The sequence below is a fragment of the Desarmillaria tabescens genome (assembly GCF_030435595.1).
Source record: "Desarmillaria tabescens strain CCBAS 213 chromosome Unknown EV420scaffold_1, whole genome shotgun sequence".
Classification (NCBI taxonomy): domain Eukaryota; kingdom Fungi; phylum Basidiomycota; class Agaricomycetes; order Agaricales; family Physalacriaceae; genus Desarmillaria; species Desarmillaria tabescens.
In genome coordinates this window covers 1,733,646-1,757,336 of record NW_026848300.1, presented here as the reverse complement: position 1 = coordinate 1,757,336, position 23,691 = coordinate 1,733,646, and the positions used below count along the sequence as shown (strand labels likewise).

The 23,691-nt window shown below is 48.6% G+C and overlaps 10 protein-coding genes across 10 annotated transcripts; 6 read left to right on the top strand and 4 right to left on the bottom strand.

Annotated features, from left to right (window-relative positions):
• Positions 1-61: 61 nt before the first annotated feature.
• On the top strand, positions 62-3,641 carry EV420DRAFT_1258664 (uncharacterized protein; the record flags this gene model as incomplete). The annotated part of the gene is made up of 14 exons (XM_060466907.1): positions 62-535; positions 586-632; positions 683-875; positions 928-1,515; positions 1,565-1,685; positions 1,734-1,795; positions 1,845-2,102; positions 2,153-2,262; positions 2,314-2,381; positions 2,431-2,682; positions 2,730-2,866; positions 2,915-3,012; positions 3,065-3,213; positions 3,265-3,641. 14 exons carry the CDS (start codon positions 62-64, stop codon positions 3,639-3,641), a joined length of 2,934 nt encoding a protein of 977 aa, XP_060339432.1.
• A 106-nt stretch (positions 3,642-3,747) lies between these two features.
• EV420DRAFT_52999 (uncharacterized protein) lies at positions 3,748-5,750 on the bottom strand. Its single transcript, XM_060482485.1, has 10 exons — positions 5,458-5,750; positions 5,342-5,406; positions 5,152-5,286; positions 4,933-5,102; positions 4,614-4,877; positions 4,399-4,562; positions 4,255-4,343; positions 4,136-4,200; positions 3,952-4,079; positions 3,748-3,898 (listed from the first exon to the last, which is right to left on the bottom strand). Exons 1-10 carry the CDS (start codon positions 5,609-5,611, stop codon positions 3,855-3,857), a joined length of 1,278 nt encoding a protein of 425 aa, XP_060339431.1. The 5' UTR covers positions 5,612-5,750; the 3' UTR covers positions 3,748-3,854.
• EV420DRAFT_1495766 (ribosome biogenesis protein Sqt1) lies at positions 5,723-7,592 on the bottom strand. The gene is made up of 6 exons (XM_060470859.1): positions 6,969-7,592; positions 6,848-6,920; positions 6,724-6,798; positions 6,290-6,669; positions 5,992-6,237; positions 5,723-5,927 (listed from the first exon to the last, which is right to left on the bottom strand). The coding sequence occupies exons 1-5, from the start codon at positions 7,464-7,466 to the stop codon at positions 5,998-6,000; spliced, it is 1,266 nt and encodes a 421-aa protein (XP_060339430.1). The 5' UTR covers positions 7,467-7,592; the 3' UTR covers positions 5,723-5,927; positions 5,992-5,997.
• A 227-nt stretch (positions 7,593-7,819) lies between these two features.
• Positions 7,820-9,445, top strand: EV420DRAFT_1634055 (protein disulfide isomerase; the record flags this gene model as incomplete). Its single annotated transcript, XM_060476266.1, has 11 exons — positions 7,820-8,028; positions 8,084-8,098; positions 8,155-8,167; positions 8,220-8,352; positions 8,401-8,476; positions 8,532-8,628; positions 8,681-8,713; positions 8,767-8,815; positions 8,869-8,897; positions 8,947-9,159; positions 9,212-9,445. The coding sequence occupies 11 exons, from the start codon at positions 7,820-7,822 to the stop codon at positions 9,443-9,445; spliced, it is 1,101 nt and encodes a 366-aa protein (XP_060339429.1).
• Positions 9,446-9,588: 143 nt separating this feature from the next.
• On the top strand, positions 9,589-11,134 carry EV420DRAFT_52890 (Endonuclease/exonuclease/phosphatase). Its single transcript, XM_060482483.1, has 2 exons — positions 9,589-9,958; positions 10,012-11,134. The coding sequence occupies exon 2, from the start codon at positions 10,049-10,051 to the stop codon at positions 10,988-10,990; it is 942 nt and encodes a 313-aa protein (XP_060339428.1). The 5' UTR covers positions 9,589-9,958; positions 10,012-10,048; the 3' UTR covers positions 10,991-11,134.
• A 142-nt stretch (positions 11,135-11,276) lies between these two features.
• Positions 11,277-13,853, bottom strand: EV420DRAFT_1757357 (uncharacterized protein). The gene is made up of 3 exons (XM_060480512.1): positions 13,445-13,853; positions 11,510-13,394; positions 11,277-11,458 (listed from the first exon to the last, which is right to left on the bottom strand). The coding sequence occupies exons 1-2, from the start codon at positions 13,714-13,716 to the stop codon at positions 11,564-11,566; spliced, it is 2,103 nt and encodes a 700-aa protein (XP_060339427.1). The 5' UTR covers positions 13,717-13,853; the 3' UTR covers positions 11,277-11,458; positions 11,510-11,563.
• A 409-nt stretch (positions 13,854-14,262) lies between these two features.
• Positions 14,263-17,061, top strand: EV420DRAFT_47543 (peptidase S8/S53 domain-containing protein). Its single transcript, XM_060482288.1, has 14 exons — positions 14,263-14,722; positions 14,784-15,226; positions 15,280-15,368; positions 15,435-15,533; positions 15,588-15,649; positions 15,698-15,842; positions 15,901-15,992; positions 16,054-16,125; positions 16,181-16,191; positions 16,244-16,400; positions 16,456-16,561; positions 16,613-16,760; positions 16,818-16,846; positions 16,907-17,061. Exons 1-14 carry the CDS (start codon positions 14,475-14,477, stop codon positions 16,961-16,963), a joined length of 1,758 nt encoding a protein of 585 aa, XP_060339426.1. The 5' UTR covers positions 14,263-14,474; the 3' UTR covers positions 16,964-17,061.
• Positions 17,062-18,420: 1,359 nt separating this feature from the next.
• On the top strand, positions 18,421-21,132 carry EV420DRAFT_52782 (uncharacterized protein). The gene is made up of 5 exons (XM_060482482.1): positions 18,421-18,814; positions 18,875-19,002; positions 19,057-19,239; positions 19,289-19,637; positions 19,688-21,132. The coding sequence occupies exons 1-5, from the start codon at positions 18,672-18,674 to the stop codon at positions 21,021-21,023; spliced, it is 2,139 nt and encodes a 712-aa protein (XP_060339425.1). The 5' UTR covers positions 18,421-18,671; the 3' UTR covers positions 21,024-21,132.
• Positions 21,133-21,294: 162 nt separating this feature from the next.
• EV420DRAFT_1257300 (major facilitator superfamily domain-containing protein) lies at positions 21,295-22,788 on the top strand (the record flags this gene model as incomplete). Its single annotated transcript, XM_060466823.1, has 3 exons — positions 21,295-21,366; positions 21,414-21,555; positions 21,608-22,788. The coding sequence occupies 3 exons, from the start codon at positions 21,295-21,297 to the stop codon at positions 22,786-22,788; spliced, it is 1,395 nt and encodes a 464-aa protein (XP_060339424.1).
• Positions 22,789-22,821: 33 nt separating this feature from the next.
• Positions 22,822-23,691, bottom strand: EV420DRAFT_1257438 (uncharacterized protein; the record flags this gene model as incomplete). Its single annotated transcript, XM_060466832.1, has 2 exons — positions 22,822-23,000; positions 23,052-23,691. The coding sequence occupies 2 exons, from the start codon at positions 23,689-23,691 to the stop codon at positions 22,822-22,824; spliced, it is 819 nt and encodes a 272-aa protein (XP_060339423.1).

Genomic DNA, 23,691 nt, shown 5'->3' with positions numbered 1-23,691 from the left:
ACGATCTTACGAATCTACTTGCTGTATCTCAAGATTTTGCGCTGTTCCTCGATTATTTATCATGTATTCTAATAATCACCATTCGCGACCCCATGTATCCATACCTCCAGGCTCCCAGCAGCCAATGAACCCGGCACCACCTTTTTCACCCTATGCATTCGAACTTACTACGCCGGCGGCAGGCCAGCAACATATGTCCAACCCGTGGGACACCTCAGATCAACACATTCCAGGGGCCTTCGAACCGCGTCCCCATTCTATCCTTCGTTCCCAATCTTCCAGTCCTAGCCATGCCAGCACAGTTTATGAAGCACGGGAACCTCCTATTGCTTTCCCAGAACCTCAGTTATTTCGTTCATCGTCTCAAAGAGCTACACTTTCTCCCGGAAATACATCGATGCTCTCGCATCGACATAGCAGAAGTGCTTTGGGCAGTGATGGTCCGCACCTACGACGAGAAGAATCGTACCTATCTTTGGCTTCGTCTTATGATCAGCCGGATGACAGTGACCATTACGAAACCGCGTCTGCTGGCGTATGTGCATGTTCCTGTAACAAATGTTTTCTTCCTGAATATGATTGCAGTCACACGGTGACGCCGATAACGCGACTCAACAACTTTCTAATCTGTCGTACGTGTACTTTAGTATCCGAGGAGTATTATACTTAACTTCTGCGACAGATTGGAACCGGAAGAAGGACTGCGGAAGTTTCAAGCCGGAGAATTACCTGAAATTGATCAAGAATGGTATAAATTAGTCCCTTCAGAGGCCCGAGAAGCTCTCGGAAAAAAAGAGGTACAAAGACAGTCCGTATTATTTGAAGTGTTCAAATCGGAACGCGATTATGTCTCTGACTTAGAGGCTGTACAAGATGTGAGAAGCACCCGATCTGTGTACGTTATGGATAATTAACGGCTTATTCCAGGTTTTCATAACGCCATTGAGGACTGCTTCCCCGCCAATCATTACCGAAAACATCCTACCCCGGTTCATCACCGAAGTTTTCGGGAATTTGAACCAGATTCTTACCCATCACCAACGACTTTTAGCAGCTCTTTTTGCTCGCCAACGCGAGCAGCATCCATTCGTTCTTAGTATTGCTGATATCATACTGGAGACCGCTTTGAACCCTAGTTTCAGGTCTGCGTACGAAATCTATATCAAACACTACCCTATAGCGGAGTCTCGTCACCGACAAGAACTTAAACGAAACCCTTCTTACCAGTCTTTCATCCAATCTGTGTCATCCGACCCGAGAATTCGAAAACGTGATTTGGTCACCTTCCTCTCGCGCTCCGTAACTAGGCTGCCCCGTCTCAGCTTACTCCTTGAACAGATACTGAAACTGACCGAGAAAGATTCCGGACATCCAGACTTGGAAAGTCTGCCAATCAGTTTAGGGATCTTCAGCGATTTCATAAAGAGCACTCAGCCCGGAATAGAGGCGGCAGAGAGTAAGGTCAAATTTTGGTCATTATGCGAAAGTTTGCAGTATCAGAAGGGCGAAACGATCGTAAGGGTCATACTTCATCCTAGCCCTCTGCGCCTAAAATTCTATATAGGACATGGATCTGTATGATGACAGCCGTACACTTGTGTACTCTGGACCTGTTTCACGAAGAGCCCGCTCATCAACGTCCGGGTCTTGGACCGACCTTGTCGTGGCCCTTCTGGACAATTTCTGTAAGTTTATATTTCGCTGTGGTTGATTTCTCTCTAAAAGAGATGCAGTCCTTTTGACCCGCGAAGAGACGAGACCGAATGCCGTTGTTAAACGATATCTCATCTCCCGCGTAAGCTACATGCCTTCAGCGTCTCAGCTGGTTACTAAAATTAAGATAGCCGCTCCCTCTGTCTTTTTTACGTTTAGGATCCTTCTCTGATCCCCCTGAATATCGTAAGGAATACGATAAGGATGGTGGTGTTTTAGGTTTGCGATACCAAAACGTGCCCGTATATCCCTTCACCATATACCACGCCTCAAGTAGGGTCAATCACCGATATACCCTCTATGTTCTGAGTGATTCGATACGTAGAAAGTGGTACAACTATCTTGTTGATGCTCTTGGGGTCAACAAAGCTAGACAGGACGGAAACATGGTATACCTCGTCGTTTCTATCTATTATTTTCACTTATAAAATCATACTAGTACTTCGATGCACAGACGCTCTCCGACTCTTTCTTCCGTGTTACGGGACCGAAATACATCTCGGGAGGGCATTTGACTGGTAAGGTTACCAGCGCAGTGCCATTCGGTTGGTCACTATAAACTGTATCCTATGGTTAGAACTCATCCAGATATCTAGTTAGCGGAGGGCGTAATTTTCTTGCCGTTGGCTGTACATCAGGCATATATGTCTCATTACGCGGAAAGGATGGTTAATAGCATCCTCTCGTGCGCGTCTTGAAACTAACCTCTCGCCCTAGAGTTTCGGAAGGTTCTAGATCATCCTAATCCGACGTCAATAGCTGCCGTCCAGACGTTTGAAAACAAGACCTTCAACAGATTTCTTGTACATCACGATTCAGTCCTAACGTCGTATTCCCTCGACCTTGTTGCACGAGTGGCGCTTGGTCAAGCTCAACAGAAAACCCTGGAAGCTTCACTGGAAAAAGTAGCAGGCCATGACGCCAATGTTCTTTTCTTTCGGCAAGTGCACATCGGCTCACGGGTCTTGAGTAAGCGGTTCACCCTCTCGTTCGTGAAGTGACTCACATACTACTAGTCATATACGCCTCAAAGAAGCTTTTGCAAGTGTCACTCGGCCTTCAAGTACTTGAGGCTGTAGATGTGTCAGAGGCGCCCATGTCTCCAAGACGCAACTCTCCAACAACCGCAAGATCCTTTCGTCCTTTTGGTGATGTTCGTGCTCTGCTTAGGTTTGTATAAGTTTACTAACAGTCTTCTCAGGCTGGTTATGTTCCCAAAGATGCGCACGAGATTACGGCGTTAGTCAAGACTATTGGGGTATGTACTGATGCTGGGATAGTCATCTTGGATCCAACCAAGTGTGTGACATCTAGTCCTCTCGTTTAGCAGCCTTGCTGATTTCATGACCAGCCTAGCACGATCTACAGTGACAGTTGTCCCCAATCTAAGTGACGCAGCAAATAATTCCGTCATGACAACACTGAAATCACGCCTAGAGGATGCTAAGCCACTAGGGCTTGTTCGTTGTGACGCAAACGAGCTTCTGGTCGTCTATGATAGTTGGTGTTCACTCCAATCGAGCTGTCTTTGTCTTGACTCCCCGTTTCAAGGTGTTGGATGCTATATCACAAAACACGGCCAACCCAGCCGTCAGTGTACATATGTCAAGTGGGAAACGCAGGCAACTTCGTTTGCCCATCGTGGCGCTCATTTTCTCCTCTTTTCGCCGGAGTTCATCGAAATCAGGAATATTCTCACTGGCCGTCTTGTGCAGGTTATAGAAGGCGAAAATATTCGCTTCTTGTATTCCGGACCTGCTGTAAGCTCGAATGATACGATTCTAGTTGGGATGCGAGGCGCCAAAAACGATAAAGACGGTGTCAGCGACCGCATAGTGGAGCTGGTGGAAACAAAAGAACTCGGGGCGAACAACCCGCCGGTTACTAACGGCTCACCTGCGATGTGGGCAGAGTGGGATATGCAGTGATTTATGCTACATGATCGTACTATTCGCTACGTTACAACTCAACCTACTAGTCAGATAATCTGTATGTATCTACTCACATGTATCCAGTACATAGACTCTTTTGACTACTTGCAAAATTTTCACTTTAACTGCCTTGTATCATGAAAAGAACCGGGGATTCACAACAGAAAACTCTCATCGACATTGGTCAGAGTGACAGTTGAGAATGTACGACTACTGTGCAATGAAAGTAGTCATACCTTGTAGATTAGAAGCGCCTTGTGACCCATCAAGATAAGACAGTACGAAGACATACAGATGGGATGCTCACTGATTTGAAGACCAGCCGCGCTGGCAGGCCCTGCGATGTCGAGTTTCTGAATCAACTGGGCGTCTCCCGGTGCTTTCAACGAAAGCACATTGAGAGCGGTCACGTTTGGCGTCAGGATGTACATGAAGCTGAGGGTTAAACATTAAGATTTGAGTCATGGAGAGGAAATGATATTTAGGCTCACTCATTGCTACCCATAGAAGCGATATCATTATCTATCGTAGCAGCTCCTTGTCCTTGGTTATATTGCTGTACGGAATACGAGTATCAGCGATGTAGGAACGTGGTGAACTCTGGACTTACTTTAACAACAGTGCCCACAAGATCGTTATCGACATTGATTTCGGTTACCATAGAGGTTCCGATATCAGTCAAAAAGAAGTTCTTTGTATCTTTTAAAGCAAATTGAGTAAATGGGCAACATGATGTCAGAAAAATATGACTTACTTGGACTGAAGCTCGACCAGCATGTCGCGCTTTGGCCATCGATAGCGACAACTGATGACTTGTTGCTTTCATTTGTACCAGAGCTAAAGTCAAAGATGTCGAAGCCAATTCCAGCATCAGTAGCTAAGATCGCGTTCTTTCCCGGGATGATTGTCATCGAGAACCTTTTGTTAGCTCACTCATGACGGCCCATAATACACAGCAGGTGAACATACTGGAGAAGACCCCCTTCTGCAGGGGCGACGGGAGTAAAAGACTCAGATAAAGATCCATCATCAGCAACGTCCCATACGGCGAGAAATCCAGGTGTCGGTGGTACACCTTTGACTGAAGCGATGAGCTGCTTGTTGTCTTCCGAAAAGACTATATGGCTAACAGATCCTGCAGGACCTGTCGCAGGAGTAGTCTGGTTAAGATTGAGCGAGCGATTAGTGCCGGTGACAGGTACCAAGCCATTCTGCTCGCTGACAGAAAAACAACTAGGTGTGGGCGTCAGTTATTCCCAGAGTCAGGAAACCAGAGTATGTTCATTACCTGACGCCATTCACTGCGCCTCCATTGAGAGCACAGACGGTATCGCCAGCACTGTTGATAGCGACCGACACAGGAAACTCCCCGCCACTTCCAACGGGGGAACCGATCATTGAAATATCTGTAGGGTCGGAAGGGTTGATGCTAAACGCAGATATCGTGTTCGAACCAGCCTGTGAGAGAGTTGGATCAATGGTAAAGCTACGTCCGGTTGTAACCTACATTAACTGTCGCAAGGATCTTTCCCGATGCAGAAGCTTTAACTGAGCCTTGACTGAACAAGGCGTCGGGACCGTTTGCACCGGCATCATCTCCATGACTGCCGATACCTCCAGTGCTGACAGCCTGACGCAAGGTCTGGATAAAGTAGGTAATTACTAAATGTTACCTCAGTGGTATGGTCAAATTTTACCAGAGTCCCATCGTTGGACATGTCAGCGGCAACGACGAAATTTCCCGAGGCCTCATTTGTGATGACTGCAGAGTGATATCAACTAAGTAGAAAACAGAGTGGATGGAGGTACTTACAATACGCGGCACCAACCGACTGGGTGTTGGAGGAGTTTCCCATAGAGACTTTTTGGCCGTAGCTTCTACCAGCGGCTCGCAAAGAAACTGGATAGGCATACCCAACAAGGGGCAGGGTTAAAATCAAAGCCGACCGTCCAGCAGCAAATTTCATCTTCGAAAATGAACGAGTGTAGATAAAGACTGGAAACGACACGTCGACTAGGTGCGGCTGTGGAGAAGGAGATTAATGAGAGCTCTGCTCTAAAGGAAAGTCGAAGAAAGATGAAGCGAAGAAAAGGACTTCCTGGGTATATGATTTGCAACCACGACAGTTTATGAAGGCAAAACGACGTCACATGTCGCTCATGGAATTCGGGACGCTGACATACGAGATCAAAGTAATTGTTCAGCGGATTATAAGTCAATCATTAACCAAGGCAACACCCCACTCATAAATGCTACAACAGTTTATATATCTGCACTTCTACCTGTGGGAGAGTAAGAATCAGAGGTAACCTTAACAACTCAAACTGTCTTACAAACAAGGCGCACATTTTTCTAAGGTTCCTCCGCTTCTTCCGTGGTAAAAACCAAGCAAACGCCATCATCTCCCGCGCTGACAACTACAGATCCATCCAAACCAAGAGACGCACCCAAAACTGGGCCTTGGTGGCCCTTGTGCTCTCGAATAAGAGTGCCAGTACGAGCGTCCCACGTCCGTAAAGTCTTATCGGCAGAAGCAGAAACCAGAAGATGGCTCTTAGGGGGCGGCAACGCCAACAGTGATGTGATAGCATCCTACGAAACACATTATGACGATTGTGGCGACGTTGACCAGCCAATAACATACCTCGTGTTCGAGTGTTGTTCGCAATCGCATCGTTGATAGGTCCCAGATACAGATCTTGCCGTCGGTAGCTCCCGTAGCGACGATACCAGGTCCGGTGTTGTTGCCAGTTAGATCTATGAATTGGACGGCCTCGATGCTTTCACCTTCGGTATGACCTCCCAAAGTAGAGACGACTTCACCCTTGCTCAAACTGACCACGCGAACACCTCCTGCGGCACCTCCAACAACGGCGAGTGTTGAAGAGAAGTTGACAGCTAGGGAGGTGATACCATCAAGGTTGAAGCGCGCGTCATCTGCCGACAGTTTGAATATAGGTGTCGATTGCCGGGGATCCCAGTATATCAAAGTTCCGTCTGCACAAGCTGAAACGATTCTTTTGCCTGGAGAAGAGATATCATTATATGATTTTGACGCGTTGCATCACACTGGCTTACCGTCTGGGGTGAATTCCCCACACTGTACAGCCCCTGTATGTCCTGCAAAGACCTGCATTGTGTTCCCAGAAGGCACTGGACCGACATTGTCAATAAATATGCAAAGTAAAGGAAGAAAGCTCACGTTGCCACAACCAGAGGGTAGAATCATTGGAGCCTGCAAGCAACACAGAACCCTTAGGATGCCATCTCAAAAACTGAAGGGTTGCTCAGAAGCAGAAATCAATCATTATCGGAAAACATACCATGACCTCATCAGGTCCTTGAAGCTCTGTCAAAAATTCCCAGGTCCGGTAGTTTTCCTTCCCCACCCTTCTCCATATCCTGACCTTGCCGTCCATGCCTCCAGTTGCGATGAGCTCACCATCCCGACTCCAAGCTGTGCTGGTCACACTGTCGGTATGCCCCGTCAGCTTGACAATCACCTCTCCGTCTGTGATATCCCAGATGTACCCAAAGTCGTCTTCTCCTCCAGATACAGCGAGAGCTTCTGTTGGATGCATGGAAATCGCAAAGACGGATGCTTGGTGATTGGGAAAGGCTTGCACCGAGTTGTCTTCGCCAGAGGAGGATGTCCCAGGCAGGTCGCCGACGACATCGCCGTCTTCTCCGTCATCGTCCTCGTCCATGGGATGGTCGCCATCATCGGGTACCTCTGCAAGAACATCGTCGCTGGTTATGTATTGATCGCCTGTATCGACATCGTCGAGATCAGGATCCTGGTGAATAGTATCGGAGGCCATTATAACAATAGATTGAAAGTCTTGTAATGACGCTTGTTTTTAAAAAGGTTCTTCAGTGAACACTTAGCAAGCGCTGTGCAAATTTCCGAGTGCAAGCTGACTCAAGTGGATGAAGCTGACTGAGCCAGCCCGCTGACGGACCGGAGGAAAAAAGTTTTGATTTTGACATCGATTAGATAACCACGTGGCAAGACAGGGGCCAACATGAGCACCTTCCTCTAAGTCCCAACTTCATCGTAGCTCTCATAGTGGCCAAGGATGAGTCAATCTTGTTTAATTTTAACAATACCATACAGGAAGTCGTACAAAATAACCGTGAGGACCCGCAGCAATAACATCAAGCTGTACCTCTGATGACCAATCAACTGACGTGGAGATATTTCTTGTGGCCGACGGCTCGACCGAAGTTACATTTTCCTTTCCTCTCTCCCATCATGAAGGCGTTCTTTGCACTATTTGCGACGGCTTTTGTAGCCGGAGTACGCGCCTCCAATGTTCTTGAACTAAACCCTGGCAACTTTGACGACGTTGTAGGTGTCGGAAAGCCTGGCCTTGTCGAATTGTATGTCTCGAGCGCTTTCAATGTTGAATGTATCTAACTGGCCTTTTACCACTAGCTTTGCACCCTGGTGGTACGTCAGAAATCTCTTTGGTTGGCTTCTCATGCTGACAGACGTGGAACTATTAGTGGTCACTGCAAGGTACGTGTCTATTCCCACCACTTATTCATTTTGGTACTAAGTCGTGAACTAGAATCTCGCACCTGTATATGAACAAGTCGCGGATGCATTCTCGCATGTCAAAGACAAAGTCTACGTCGCCAAAGTAGATGCTGATGGCGAAGGCAAGCCGTTGGGCCAAAAATATGGTGTCACTGGTTTTCCGAGTAAGTAAAAGGCTGTTTCCTCCGTGCCATTCTAATTATTGGCTACAGCATTGAAATGGTTCAACGCCGATGGTACAGAGGAGGCTTATTCTGGTGGACGCGATCTCGACAGTTTAGCTGCATTGTATGAAATCGTCTCTTGTCTGCTTTGCAATAATTTCTCAAGGAATACACGACAGTATCTCCGAAAAGGCAGGTGTCAAGTCGAGCATCAAGCCGCCTCCCCCGCCATCATACCCCATTTTGGATATTTCAACATTTGATGAAGTCGCTATGGTCAGTGGATGAAGGCGTGTCCAGTCATACATAATACTCAGTTCTTATGAAGGATCCCACTAAAAATGTCCTTGTTGCGTTCACTGTCAGTTCATTTGTGTTTGTTTCCTCTATTATCTTTTTCTCACATACCTATAGGCGCCATGGTGTGGTCACTGCAAAAATATGAAGCCGGCATATGAGAAAGGTGTGGGCGTTCTTCTTGCTATGTTGAATTGACTAAACTTAGGAATTCACCAGTCGCAACGACCTTCCTACCGGAAAGCGATGTGCGCTCTGGACTCTTCTCGAATTTGATCCGTTATTCATGTTTTCTAGTGCATCATCGCTAACGTCGATGGTGATGACAAGAAAAACAGCGACTTGACTAAGAGATATGAAGTCACAAGCTTCCCAACGATCAAGTTTTTCTCCAAGGATAACAAGGAGGGCATAAGCTACGAGGGTGGACGCTCCGAAGTCGATTTCGTCAACTTCCTGAATGAGAAATGCGGCACCCATCGTGCAGTCGGAGGAGGTTTGACAGACAAGGTAAGCGCCGTCTTAATTGTTCGAAGACATGATTGATTCATGTGAACCACAGGCCGGGCGCCTCCCTGACTTTGACGCCCTTGCTAGCAAATTCTTCGCCGCCGCTGAAGATGCAAAGAAGGCAGTTGTCGAAGAAGCGAAGGCACTCCTAGCTTCCAACACGAGCGAATCTGCTCAGTACTATTTCCGGGTTATGGAAAAGCAAGTCAGCGGACCTGCTGGGTACCTTGAGAAAGAGCTTAACCGGTGGGCGCCTTTTTTGTACTTCTTTGCGTTCATCTTCTGATCGAGCATCTACTTCCTCGCACATCCAACGTTATCGTCAATGTGTCGCGTGACCCCACTCTCTCCACCAGGCTAGAGTCGTTGCTAAAGAAACGGAGCCTTTCGCCATCCAAACTCGACGAGATAAAAATCAAGACGAATATTTTGCGCGCCTTTGAGAGCCCAAAGGAGGAGACGATTGGTCGGGAAGAAGCTGAGCTATAGACGCCAGAGCATGTGGACGCTTGTACGATATTTGAACAGGAACACGTTCTTAATTTAAGCCACCCACGCCGAGTGTAGTGTGTCGTCTTGAAGGGTCAACGGAGTAAGCAAAGCAGTGGCAAAGCAATGGCCTCATGTTTGACACGCAGCTTATGACGTGAGCTATCGATCCGACTTTTATCTCTTACATCTTTCGGCACTGTAAATACGCATTCAAGCCCCCAGTCTTCTTCCTTCAAGCCATCTTCTCATTTGCTATCTCTCCCTGAACAGATCGCTTCATATTCAAAACGGGTATCTTCAGTAGTCTGTAAGTCGGCTAATGTGCTTTGATTGAGTCGTCCCTCACGCCTTTGGCCGAAGGATCCCTACCTTTCTGCGCGATAGATCATCATTCCCAATGACCGATAGGTCCAGCATTGCTCCCGACAAGTCTGTTACAAAGCCCCTCAAAGTCTATCGCTTCCGCCCGAACCACCATGAAGCTCAGTGGAAGCATCTCAAACTTCACGGTGAAAGCACCAAGCACATGTCCACTCCAGTCCAGCTCAAATTGGTGACATGGAATCTGGACTTTTCAGCGGATCATGCTGTGGAGCGCTTTAACACGGCTCTAGAGCACCTCCAGTTCGACGTCTTCAAATGTGACGAGGGTCAGTCGCCCGGGCCTTGCTGCATTCTGCTCCAAGAAGTGAGACCCGAGTGCCTGAGAGAACTGTTGAATACTGACTGGGTACGGGACCATTTCGCCGTGACGCCTGTCGACCACACCAAGTGGCCTGGGCCGCATTACCAATACGGCAATGTCACTCTCGTCGAGCGGACTGTCCCCATCCGAGATGCGGAGATCGTATTCTATGGGCGTACCGAGCATGAACGTTCAGCTATTGTGCTGGACCTCCGTATGATCAGTACACGGGGCTTCAAACGGAACTTGAGGGTAGTCAATACTCATTTGGAGTCCATGGCGACGGGGAGGCCTAATAGGCTTCATCAGTTGAAGGAATGTGCCGTGCTGTTGAGGAACTCGTCCACCGGTGGGGTTGTGGCGGGTGACTTGAACGCGTTTGATCAGGATTTTGATGACGCGCTTCTCAGCCTAGAGCTGGCTGACACTGCCGGGGAGCTTGACGACGAGGAGGCATTCACTTGGGGGGAACAGGGAGGAGGTGCAGGCGAATTCCCCAAGTCCCGTATGGACAGAATTTTGTCCTATACGCCAGCTGGGAAGACGAGGTTCGATATCACGCCGCCAGAAAGGATTGGAATGGATTTGAAATGCGGAGAGTTGTGGGTGAGCGACCACTTTGGTCTCCAGGCTATTTTGACAGCCGTACGTTAATTCTCGTTGAATGATGACTTGGTATTGACTGGTACTTGTACATACCGATAAGCCTGAAGGACCGGAAGATATAAATGAAGAAGAAGAGTTAAGACCCGAATCATCTCAGTAGCCTGTAACAAGCCACCCTTTCAGTTGGATAGCGACAGTCGGCCTAGAGCTTGCTATATTTTCTACTAAGAATGTCTCAACATATTTCAAGTTCCTATTAGAAACCGCAGAATCGTAAGGTAGCCCTTTGTCATTCGTCTAGACATACAAATACTAAATTAGTGAGAAAGTATTTGCTGATAAATTATTGTAAATGCAGTCTAAAGAGGAAGCAAAGGAATGAAATAATGATATGGTTAATCATCCAAATGGGCTCGGTACTCAGTACGGAGAATGCCTGGGTTTGCCAGCAAGAAAGAACATCTACTTTTGGCACGCCCATGCAACCGAAAATATATGTACAGCATGCGCATTGGCCTATAATATGGTTAGAACAAAAATACAGCACTGGCGGCAAGAAACACATACATCCTTGACAAAAGCATTGCCGGCCGTATGCATAAATCGAAATGGTATCCTTAGTTAACTTGACGGATGAGCCAGCACCTGAGCAATAGACGGGCCTTGCTTCAAGTTAGCTGCGTACGCAGCAGCGGGGGTAGGAGCAGATGCCGATGGCATCGATGCAGGCAGTTTTGACGTGCGCTTCTGCTCCTTTTCGCGACTCCGAATGATAGCGGCCATAATTGCCGGATCGCGAGAGGATGATGACGGCGCTGATGCCTGCCTGTGTGGTACTGGGACACCCTCGGGGATGACTGACAGTGTTGACGTGGATGGACTCGGCGGTATCAAGGACGATGTCGACGACGTTGATGTCGCCGAGAAAGCGACGGAAGAGACTGATGCTCGCTTATCCAAAGCAGGGACGGAAGGAATGGATGCGTCGGAGCCTGCTGTACTGCCGTTACGTAGAGATGAACGTTGTGAAAGTGTCGGTTTCGCTGGTACCTTACTGTAACGTTTGGGTCGCGGGGTTCGCACTGCAGTTGTTGACTCGCCACCAGACGTCTGATGAGATTCTGCTCCCGAGTCATAGTCGGCGTTAAGATATCGGTACGCGGGATTTTTTGATGCAGATGGCGAAGAGGGACTGAAAGTGCTCTTCTCTGTTTGCAGTGCACTTGTGGATTTAGAAGGAGCCAGAATCATCGGACTTTCCCCAACTGCAGCACCCCGATTGTTCACCAGCCAGGTGAGTCCTTGTATCTCCTTTTCTCGCCGAGCGGCTTCTTTCTCCAAGAGGGCAATCTTCTGTTCAAGGTCAGTCTTCTCCGAAAGATGCGCTTTAGCGGCTTTCAGCAATTGATCTACTTGTTGAGACCGGTCTTTTAAAGCCTGTCGTAATTGTTCCACTGGCGCAGAGTCGATGTCAAGATCATCGTTCTCTTTGTTGGATCTCTCGTCATCCATTCTTCTGTCGGGGGACTCGCGAGGAGATAATGGCACGGAGGACGGAGGGCATGGTATTGGTGGCAAAGAAATTGAGGACAGGGTATGGGCTCTACGCCGACCATTGGCTATGCTTTTCGGGCCTGCTGAGATTGTCGGAGGGGGGACATCAGGGAGAGGGCTGAGAGGGGGGAGTTCAGGAAGGGGAATGGTCGGAGGCTCATGAGGAGATGCTCCCTTGGCTAGGTGGGACGGCCGTTGTTCCTGAGAAGAGTACGGCATAGATCCTAGCATTCGACGCGTCTCAAGTGAAGTACGATGACCGGGCAATGCCGGCATAGAAAGTGTGGAGAGCATCTCTGATTCCTCTCCTGAATGTCTGGAACCGTCTTCGACGCGATATCTACGCGTACTCCGCGTTGATTTCAAAGATACGGCATCATCGGTGTAACTGCGGGTGTCACGCAGCTTTGCCGGTGGGGATTTCGGTAATGGAGGGATTTGTGGCGAAGATAGCCGTGGAGGGGACTTGATTTGAGTATCACTTTGATACGCTCGATCTTCATGCGTCGAAGGCTGTTGGTTGGTAGGGGAGATTCTTTTACGGGGTTGAGTAAAAAGATCGCCGTATTCGCTAAGATTGTCGGGAGTTAGAGACACGGTTATTGTAGGCTGCTTGGGTCTCGGCATCGCCGAACGGCGCTTGTGACTGGCTTCAGAAATTGTAGTATCGATGGATGTGGAGCGAGTACTAGATATTGGAGATAGCAGCGAGTCAGAGGTGTATCCATTGACTGAAGTAGTATGTGAGGATAAACGTGTAGGCTTGGTCGGGGATTTCGGGATAGAATGTGCAATGCGAACCGCAATTTTTGAGCCCAATAGCGAAGGGGCATCAGATGCACTGGTTGAAGCATGGGAATGGGAATGGGATACAGATGAATCCGACGGTAAAGGGTTACTGAGCAAGTTAATAAAGTAGTGCGATGTAATGAAAGGGGAACAACATACATCTCATCTGTCAATGACGTTGGCCGCTGCCCATCATCAGTATTGCGAGATTCAAAGGTACTACGCCCATCTGATAGGGCAGATTTCTTCCTGGCGCGTCCTAGGAATGGGATACGGGAACTCTTGCTCTTATTGGAATGTTCTAGTACGGGATCTCCTTCGTACGCCAGTGAAGATGTCACCGGCTCGTTCGAGGTACGTCGCTGGCTGGTGTGGCTGGCACCATGACTCCGTAAAAAATCTGTAAAGTGCAGTTTGCGGGCATGCGACATGAAAAGGACGAAAAGAGGGTGGAAGTCAGGGTAAAAGGAACGTATCCGTCGGAAGAAAAGAGAGACGCTGTCAACGAAGGAGTCGTCCTCAAAGGATATTGAGTCGAAATACAATTTCACAGGGCAGGCATTACATACGAAAACAAAAAACTAGACCCCTGCTAGAAAAGCGGCAGTGCCATCTGTGACCGTGACACTTACGGCATTCGGTTCGGCTCCCGGCTCCGAAGTCCCCAGGGTGCTTCAGGGTTGCAATCTCGTTCCTTATCTTCAACTTATTGCTGCGTCGACTTGGAAACGCGTCCTAACGCGACACAAGGCGTTTAGATATTGACTTTTGCTCTTGTGATATTGCCGGTGATGCTTGATTCTGGGGGGAACAATTCTAGGCCCTCCCTTCTGGACCATATGGATATGACATTCAAATTCGACATTTCTTCCCAACAAGGAAGTTACAAGGAGCATAGTTCTCATGATGGATTTATTTAACGTCTCGGGCTCTCGGGATTCTTCCGTTCTACAGCTGGGAAACCATGCATCCGGCACGGACGACTTTTCATTCCCAGATCTTAGTCCTCGCACGTCCGTCAGACAATATCTTCTAGTCTTCTGATGCCATCGATGAAACCATTACAGTGGTTGTCGGCTGCAATGTTCCCAGATACGCATGATAGCAGGCAAATTAGGCTGCAGTATAAGTTCTCAGGTCATATTGGCCTTGTGAACTCTTTGGCCCTACTCTTGCTTTCAAACTTGACATGCTTTGGTCTTTGGTCCTCCTTCTGGGCGTTGCCTCGCCCTTTGGTGTCGTCGCTAACCCACTCGCTTCCAAACCCTGGAGCGACCTTGTTGAGAAGCATTCTTGGGCGGAGATTCCTCGCGGATGGGAGCACGTCCGTTCACCCGATCCAGAACACATCCTTGAAATGCGCATCGGCCTCAAGCAGAATAGGATTGATGAGCTGATCGACAGTTTATATCAAATCAGCGACCCAAAACACGATCGGTACGTTACTTGTTTGAGCTCGCAGTGGCGGTAATTTTGTCTGATAATTCGGGCCCGGCAGCTACGGAAAACATCTGTCAAAGGAGGAAGCTGATGCTTTGGTGGCTCCTCATCCCGATTCTGTTGAAGCGGTCGAATCTTGGCTTTCTCATCACGGCCTCAACACTGACGATATCACCTTCCGCTCGGGAGGAGGAGAATGGATCGTCATTCCAATGACTGTTTCTCAGGCGGAGACCATGCTAGGGGCAAAATACGGATTATACCGTCATTCTTCCTCGTCGTCCTACGTTGTCAGGACCTTGGGTTATTCACTACCTCGTGAACTGCATAATCACATAAACGTGATATCCCCTACGACCTATTTCGGAACGATACGCAGCATGAAGGCCACGCATTTCATCCAATCTGACGAAGTGGACTCGATTCTGTCACCAAATGCGGTGCCTCCAAGTAGTTGTGCCTCGCAAATTACACCGTCCTGCTTACAAGTACTTTATAACAGTTAGTCTAGATCAATGACATGCCCTGATTACCCCACATTGATGCCACAACAGCTACGGGTTATGTCCCCCAGGCCACCGACGTCAATGTACTCGGCGTTGCAGGCTATTTGGACGAGTTTGCAAATCGTGCGGATTTGCAGGTGCGTCTTTCGGTCGGTCATCTTTGAAGAATAGGATAGTTATTCCTTCACGTTCTCTCGCTTTAGACCTTCTTTTCCGCTTTCCTACCGGGGGCAGTTGGAACCTCTTTCGAAACCATAACAGTTAACAATGGTGGAGACAACCAAAGCGACCCTGGCGTTGAGGTACGAATCACCTGTGCCGTGATATAATTAATATACTCACCATTTTCCCCGAAGGCGAATCTGGACATCCAATATACCGAGGGGATGTCATTTCCTACTCCAAATATTTACTTCAGGTAAACCTTCCAATTCTTTGCTAATTGCCTCCTTCATGTTCCGTCCAGCACCGGGGGATCTCCGCCCTTCGATCCTGATTCCCAGACTCCTACAAATACGAATGAGCCGTATCTCGATTGGCTGAACTTTGTGCTCGCCCAGGACACGATACCCCAGACTATCTCTACATCCTACGGTGACGATGAACAGACGGTGTGTATTTGTATATATTGTCGACCCATACCCAAATTTTACAGCCACCTGAATACAGGTCCCCAGCGATTACGCAGTTAGCGTGTGCAACTTATTTGCGGAACTTGGCGTTAGAGGCACTACAGCCCTCTTTTCTAGCGGGGACTTTGGGTGCGTGCTGCAATGAGATTGATGTCCATTGACCGTTCAGTTATACATAATACTTATCTAGTGTTGGCGGCGGCGATTGTCTAACCAACGACGGTACTAACACTGTCTTGTTCCAGCCTGCGTTTCCAGCGAGGTGAGGGCGACCGTTACTTCCCATGACCAGAGACTGAATGTTCTTCCTTCCTCAGTTGTCCATTTGGTAAGACCGACACCGACGATACCATCAGAATGGAAGTACTGATGTCGTTCAGTGACTGCTGTTGGCGGCACCATTGGTATCAATCCCGAAGTTGCTGTTGATTTCTCGGGCGGTGGATTTTCGCGACTCTTCCCGACACCAGACTATCAACTCGATGCTGTGAACGGTTTTGTAGAAGGACTGGGTAACAGGTTCTTAGGGCTTTTCAAGTCAGTCGCCGAATCATTTTGTTACCTTGGATACCATAGTCTCATGTTTGGGTAGCCCCGGGGGACGTGCATATCCTGATGTTGCAGCTCAAGGCCAGAACTTCATTGTGGTCATCGGCGGTCGCGCTTTCTTAGTGGGCGGAACCAGCGCAAGTTCACCGGTATGCTAATGTTTCCTGTTCTCATGACTTCTTTAGCTCAGTTTATGGTAGACGACAGCAGGTGTGATCTCGCTACTGAACGACTTCCGTCTGTCAAACGGTCAGAGCTCGCTGGGATTCATTAATCCGTTGATCTACGCCAACCCAGGGGGATTCAATGATATTGTATCTGGAACTAATCCAGGATGCGGTACTCAAGGTACATACTTATTAAAACTCTTGTCTTCACCATGGGTTGTAATCAGTGCCTTCCTAGGTTTTTCCGCTGGAAAAGGTTGGGATCCTGTGAGTCTCGCCTACCTCTTATGCATGCATTACAATGTGCTCAATTCGCTTGTCTACCAGGTGACTGGTCTTGGTACCCCGGACTTTTTGAAACTTCAAGCCATTGTTTCGGCGTGAGTTTGATGGTGGACTTCACATAAATATGGAAAGAGCATATCTTCACCACCTTATGGATCCCTGTTCAGTGGGAAAGGGCATGCTTCGTAAAGTCCGACTGTCAAGGGCGTCAAGACACAAAGTCCGCATTGTGACTTCCACAACGTGCAAGATGAATATATCCTCCCCTGAATGTCCTTATGTCCAAAGGCACTGAATGCGATGGTATCATCTGGAGAAGACTAAAAACAACCAGACTGCGCTGTACCTTACTGTTATCCGTCCTCCCGAGGACCGGGAGAAGCTCAAGCAACATGCACCGGCCGTGCAAGGTGTTAGCTATCTTGCCGCGACAGTTTCAGCGGAGAAGATGCGGGTCATTTGCAAGTGGAACTGTCAGTTTATGAACAGCAAACGCGGGTTCTCATTGGAGTAGCATATGGCCAGTGGGGATTCGTTAACCCTTGGCTTGCGTTAAGGCACTGGATTGCGTTGTTGCATGGCTGGACGATGCCGAGAAAATGACCGATCTCCCCATGGACTGCAGGCGTGTGAACAGACGGGAAAATCAAAGGTATCAGCCAGCCACTTGATGCTTGGGCAGTAATATACGGCTAGTTCAAAGTTGAGTTCCGACTTCTGGTCAAGTAAACCCGCGTCTCTATCCAAGTTAATATCCCAAAGTTTAGTATTCAACAGAGCCTTTCTTTACTGGTAAACGGTGCAACATTCCTAGTGACGGCATGACCTCATGAGACTGATGAGCTTGGGCAGTTTATCCAATGGACACCATCAAATGTGCGGGAATCACTGGTCGCTGTAGAATGTTTCGCGATGAAGAGAAAGTAATGTCGATGCCACAGTGTCCGGAAGCCATATTGTCTTACTCGTCTTACCCAAGCATCTGAGAGCACTTACCGTCACGGCGGTCGAGGCCCCCCACGATGCTGCGCTATCGGCCAGGAGACAGATGAATGAGATGAGACATGAGGCTCTCGACATGATATCTGCGAATGTCATGTTGCACAACTCTGTAGGTAGTAGATGCATGACGCATCGCGTTCAAGGTTTGATAATCGCCGGTAACTAGGCAATTAAGTGGTGCCGGAGTGCCGGCTTTAAGTTCTGGCTTCTGCATTTTAACTCTGCATTTTTTCTCACCATTTTTTCCTCAGAGCAATTATTGAATAAAGCTGATAAATCTCGCTCACATTCCTGAGGTAACCCTGTACAATTAACGTTTGAATATCTTAGATCTAATGCTTTTTTTTTTGTAAGGCAGTGTTCGCTGGACTTCATTCATATTGGAATCCTGATAAATTCATCGTTTCAATGCAATATGCACGGTCACAACCATCTTTGTGAACCAGAATCTTGATATACTTTCCGGCCTCGGGAGGTGTTACTGTGCTTGCATCACATCACTTTAGAGCTGATGGACGCTATCCAATGACATCGCTGCTATGATCCTTAGCAACGTCAAGCTGAGTAGCTTGCCAACAGAACGGTTACGGAAATCATATATGGCGACCGCCCTTCCGTATAGAGAGCATGATCACGATGCATTGGCCGCAGCTTTTTGGGTTCATATCTTTCCCACATTTTCTACGCTCGACCCTCACTTGACAGCAGCAGGGCCTGTGGTCCATTCGTTTCACCCGACTCGCTCTTTCTTCGGGCTCCTTTCAGCTGGTCTCTGAAATGCTCAGCGTCCTTATTTATTGACTAGATGGGATTGCCGTGCCTCTCGTCAGCCTCGATACTGCGCTGTGAATCACTTACTAGGATTCAATACGTCGTTCTCGTAATCCCTTCAGCCGTGGAAATTATTTTTTCGACTTCATTGATTTTCACCAACCGCGGCGCAGGTCGGTGAGTATCAATATAGAATCGGTGTCTATGTCTTCTGAATGATGATATAAATACTTTCAGGCGGCATCTACTGCTTACTGTTGAAGGGTGGTCATATTTGACTTTGGCAATCCTCGATTTGATTTCTCACATATTACCCGCTGCGCGGGATAACCTAAGGACGTTTGAAGTCTTGGATATTGTCGTGGGTGCGTGGGGACGATCCTCTCAGGCCCGACGAGTGATACTGAAACCCTTTCTAGCTGTTGCATCTTCACTTCCAATATTATTCTACACCGCGTTTCTTTTTTTCTTCGCTCGCGCCGAGCTCCTCGAATCCCTTCCGAGCCGCTTTCGAAAAATCGCACAGCCTATGCTATTATTCTTCGTTCCCGTCATAATCACGCTTAATGAACTGGCATCCCTGTTCGGTATAACACATCGTGGTCAGTATTCTTCGCTGTTCAGTGTCCTCCATTAACGTTTCAGTTCCAGTAAACGACTCCGGTAGCATTTTTATCGGCTTCAAGACAGACCGTGATCGTGACCTGTGGACATTCCTCACCAGCATGACGCTTTCACTTTTTACGGTATACCAACTCATCAACTTTTGCCTTGCGTTTTTTCGTCTCGTCAACGCTTTACGCCAGCAAAGAAATCTGGAAACCTCGTCCTCGGATCAGGCTTATTTGTTTAGGGGAATTGGCTGGATTTCTGCAGGCCTGAAGCTCGGTGCTATTGAAACGGTTGTGGGATTTGCGCACACGACCTTTTCTGGCGCTTTGATTCGCCGAATACTGAGATTGTTGGCGAGAGCCTGTTTATGTATTGGCATCGTAAAAGGGTGAGCATCCGTGATGTTCAAAATACTAGGACCCCTCTGACTGTCTCCAGAGTGGATATCGTCGAGAATTTTGCACAGTTCCGAGCTGAATACAGACATTCAGGAAGCAAGAATGAGAAACATGGCGATTCCAATTTCAGGCCTCTCATCTCCAATCCTCGATTGAGTACCTTTCGTCAACTATCCCCATCCGCGACAGAGTTTCATACAACTCCCCGAGGCCCAGGGAGAGGTACAGCGCCTCGGGCTACTTCTGGTCTATCAGGATTGAATGCACTGAATTCTCTCAAGACGGAACCTCTAGCACAGCGTGTCACCATTGACTTTGCCCAAGGTGCCCCGTTATTGCAGATGCGGCCCTTTTCTTCCCTGGATGTTCCCAATCCAGATACGCTTGTCACTTCTCGGCCCGGTGTAGATGGGTCTTCCTCGGAAGATAACTCCATATCTTCATCCAACAATTCGGAGGAGCGCCGCTTCTCCAGCACGGCTCCCCGAGGATCGATTCCTGATGCTGCTCTTTCCGGAACACTGAGTCTAGTGTCAGAATCCAGCACTGATTCGTTAAACGCAGTTCATAAGCTGGCATCCCAATTTCCGGCATTGCCTCCACGTGCAGCCGTCGAACGAAATTCTGTGACTCCGGCCTCAAGAAGAAAGTCCGGTAGAAAAGTCAGTGGTCTCGTTCCTTGGCCAGAGGTAGAAGAAGGTTTTTCTACGCCACGAAGGGTGCCTATCCCTTCTCCGCTGCGTTCACGGAGAAACTATTCCATTCCACTTTCGCTTCAAAGTACGGACTCGGATGGATATACCTTTACCAGTACACCAGGTATAACCATGAGATCGGAACTCTCTACCCAGCAAACGACTCCAGCCACCTCCGTTTATGAGCCTGACAAAGGGAAGACTCAGGATGAGATACACAGAAGACCATTGCCTCGTCCTCGGAATATCCCTAGCCAGTGGCTCGAGTCGTCGACAAGTGGGGTAGAGCGGTATCGACGCCCGAGTGCAGTGTCTTTCGTATCCTCGCCAACAGCGATCCCGTTTCACATGCGACAAGACAGCGACGTCTCCAAGACGTCGAGTCTGTACGACGAGACAGATGCCGTGCCGAGTACCAAAGATCCTTTCGTCGGTCAGACGAACATGAACTTGACGCGGCCATCGTCGTCTGTGCCGAGAATAAAGAATGTTGGGAAGGTGACGAGGAGATACACCCCGACGCCTGTTTGGGGGGAAACAAGAAGCAGCATTTATATCGAACCAATCATGATCCCCCCCAAGGCAGCTGGGTTTTCTAATGTACAGATTATTCAGGGAGACGATGACGAGAGGGACTTTTCCAGTAGGAGCAGTGTGTATAATTCCAAAATGCCATTGTGAGGTCATTTGGTACTACAGTTTGCTATTCGTCTTTTGAAAAGAATGCAAGTAATTGTGCTCGCCAATAGCGGAAGTTGTAAAGCAAAAGGGCTGATCGGAGCGCCGAACGGAAGTGCCGCGGGGTTTGACTTGTGCTCATCATGACGATCCTGACCCACATTTATGTTCAACTTCATTTCCTTACAATACCCGGCGTCGTGGTCATTGCAACTTTCTAATGGCGACTGTGGCGACTGTATCGCCGGCGGATACTCTCCACGATGAGCCAGCCATGGATCCAGAATTGAAGCTGCCTCAGCTGCCGTCTCTTGTTATCATCATCGCTTCGAATGTTTTATTGCAGGTTCGTCCTTGGTCTTTGTGCGTAAGAATCACTCTTACGTGCTTTAGATCTCTTTCTTCATCATCGTGTCGTCGTCCAACGACTATGCGATTCACCTGGGAGGCAATTCTACGTTCTCTGGTGTGGTCATCGGTATACCTACCGTCTTTTCTGCAATTGCTTTAGTACCTTTGTTGAAGTACGATGGAGGTGCGTTAGAAAAGCTTCGTGTCTCTTCCACATATCCTCACTGTCTTATCAGGAGGGTACAGGCTGCCGCTTCACGTTAGCTGTGCAGCATCCATCGTTGGACTGCTATTGTATGCCCTGGCATACCCAGTGGACTACCTCTACCTCATCCTTCTCGGGCGTATCGTCAACGGGATCGGCTTCTCCATGTGGATGTACTGCAAGCGCTACTGCTCAGACCCACGCATCGTCGGGGTCCGCCGTCGGACAACCCTAGCCAGTTGGCTCGTCATGGGCCAAGGAGTGGGCATGACCCTTGGTCCATTCGTCGGTGGACTGCTATACAAGGAGGTCGGATTTTCGAACAAATGGTTCAATGGGTTCACGAGTCCTGCGTGGATAATGGTCGGTATCTGGGTGTTATTCTGGGGAGCGGTGCAGAGGTGGTACAAGGATCCTGTTGACGAGCAGTCCAGAGCTGGAAACAGCTCGGTAGAGCAGGCCGTGGAGGATATTCCGATGACTGTGATGTCTTCAACTGAAAAGACGCCTTCAGAGGCAACGTCTCATCCTTCATTGGCTTCTCGTCACCATCCCGTCCCTGCCTCCGAGTCACCCGTGCCGTCAATCCCCCCTCCAGCTCGCCGACGACTTTCTTCGTCTCAATGGGCCGTCTCCATATGCATGTGCTGGTTTGCAATGACTTGTTTCTTCATCCTTGGAGCCTGGGAAGCCAATATACCGGTGTTTGGTTCGTCCTCAGTCTCGAATCTGCACTGGACACCGTTTTCCTCAGGAAACTACATTGCCCTCGGCGGTCTGACGACATTCCCATTCCTTCTGCTCAATGTTATATATGCTCGCCGTTATCAAGACCGAACTACCCTAGCGCTCGGCTCTGCGCTCGGGATGGTCTCGCTTATAGTCTTCATTGCACTATTAGAGGCAAATGACGACCGTGTTCATGCTGCCGCTGTGGTGGTATGTTGGTGGGCGGTCGCTCTTGGGTTCAACTTGGCAAGTACGGTCACGTTGAGTTTGTTGAGCAAACAGACGCCAGGAGATTGGAATAATTGGACGTCTTTGGCGATTCAGTACAGCAATTACACGGGAAGAGTTACAGGTGCTGTCTGGGGAGGAAGTGGAGTCGCTGTCGGAATGGCAAACTATGTTGGGTTGGAGATTGCGCTAGTTGGTATCGGTGGTGTGCTGTTCACGTCGTTTTGGAAGGATCTCAAGGCAAAAGTTGGTTAAATCAAATGTACGAACCCAGTGGGAATACCATAGCTATACTACAACCTCCAAGAATATCTCCTTGAATATATCATAATTTCCTCGTCCCTTGCTATAGACTGCAAAGGTCACTTTCTTGTACCACCCTTTGAATTCGTCCTCTAAAAGAATATTCTTCATCTCGTTCGCTACAAGAACCGGAGGGCAGTTGTATGCTCCACAGCCCATTGCACCTTGAAGAGCAGCTATGAGATTCTGATGGAAAATACAAGGATAAAACTTACCAAGTACCATGTATTCCTTTCCATTAGACGCTGCCATCCTATACACCAGTCGAATCTTGCCTCTCATATCCTCTAGCACGCTAGGGTCTGCAAAGCGTTGCCCATCTTCCGTGAGCCGAGGGTCGCGAGGCGCCGCTACCGTCAACACCGCGACAACAATACGTTTCCCTGACTCGTGAGGGAATTCAACGAGCTCATGGTCAAGGTCGTCCCTATGGACAACAACGCCGGGAGAGTATACGCCAGCCACAGAACCCGGACCTGTATTAGGCCAGGGATAGTATGATTCGCACAGAGTGTGATAGAGCGTAGATGAATAGCAAAGTGCCTCTTCTTGAGTTCGGCTAAGTGTTATCGCCCATCCTCCCGCTCGATATTCATCACTCGCCAAGCTCAAAACAGCAATCTTGCCCTTTGCATCTTCGCCAAAATTCCGAGCAGCGGCATACGAGTCAGAGTTCACGACGTCTACTTTGCTGGGAGGATGTCCAGGACACTTGTTCGCGTCAAGCGGGGGTAGCTGCTGAGAAATGAAGGTCGACTGAGCGGTCGCGCCGTCGTGCTCGTGCTCCTGAATGAGTGTAGGAGAGCGAGCAATGGTATCGAGAGCCACTGCCTTGCGGAGGGCGAAATCCGACAT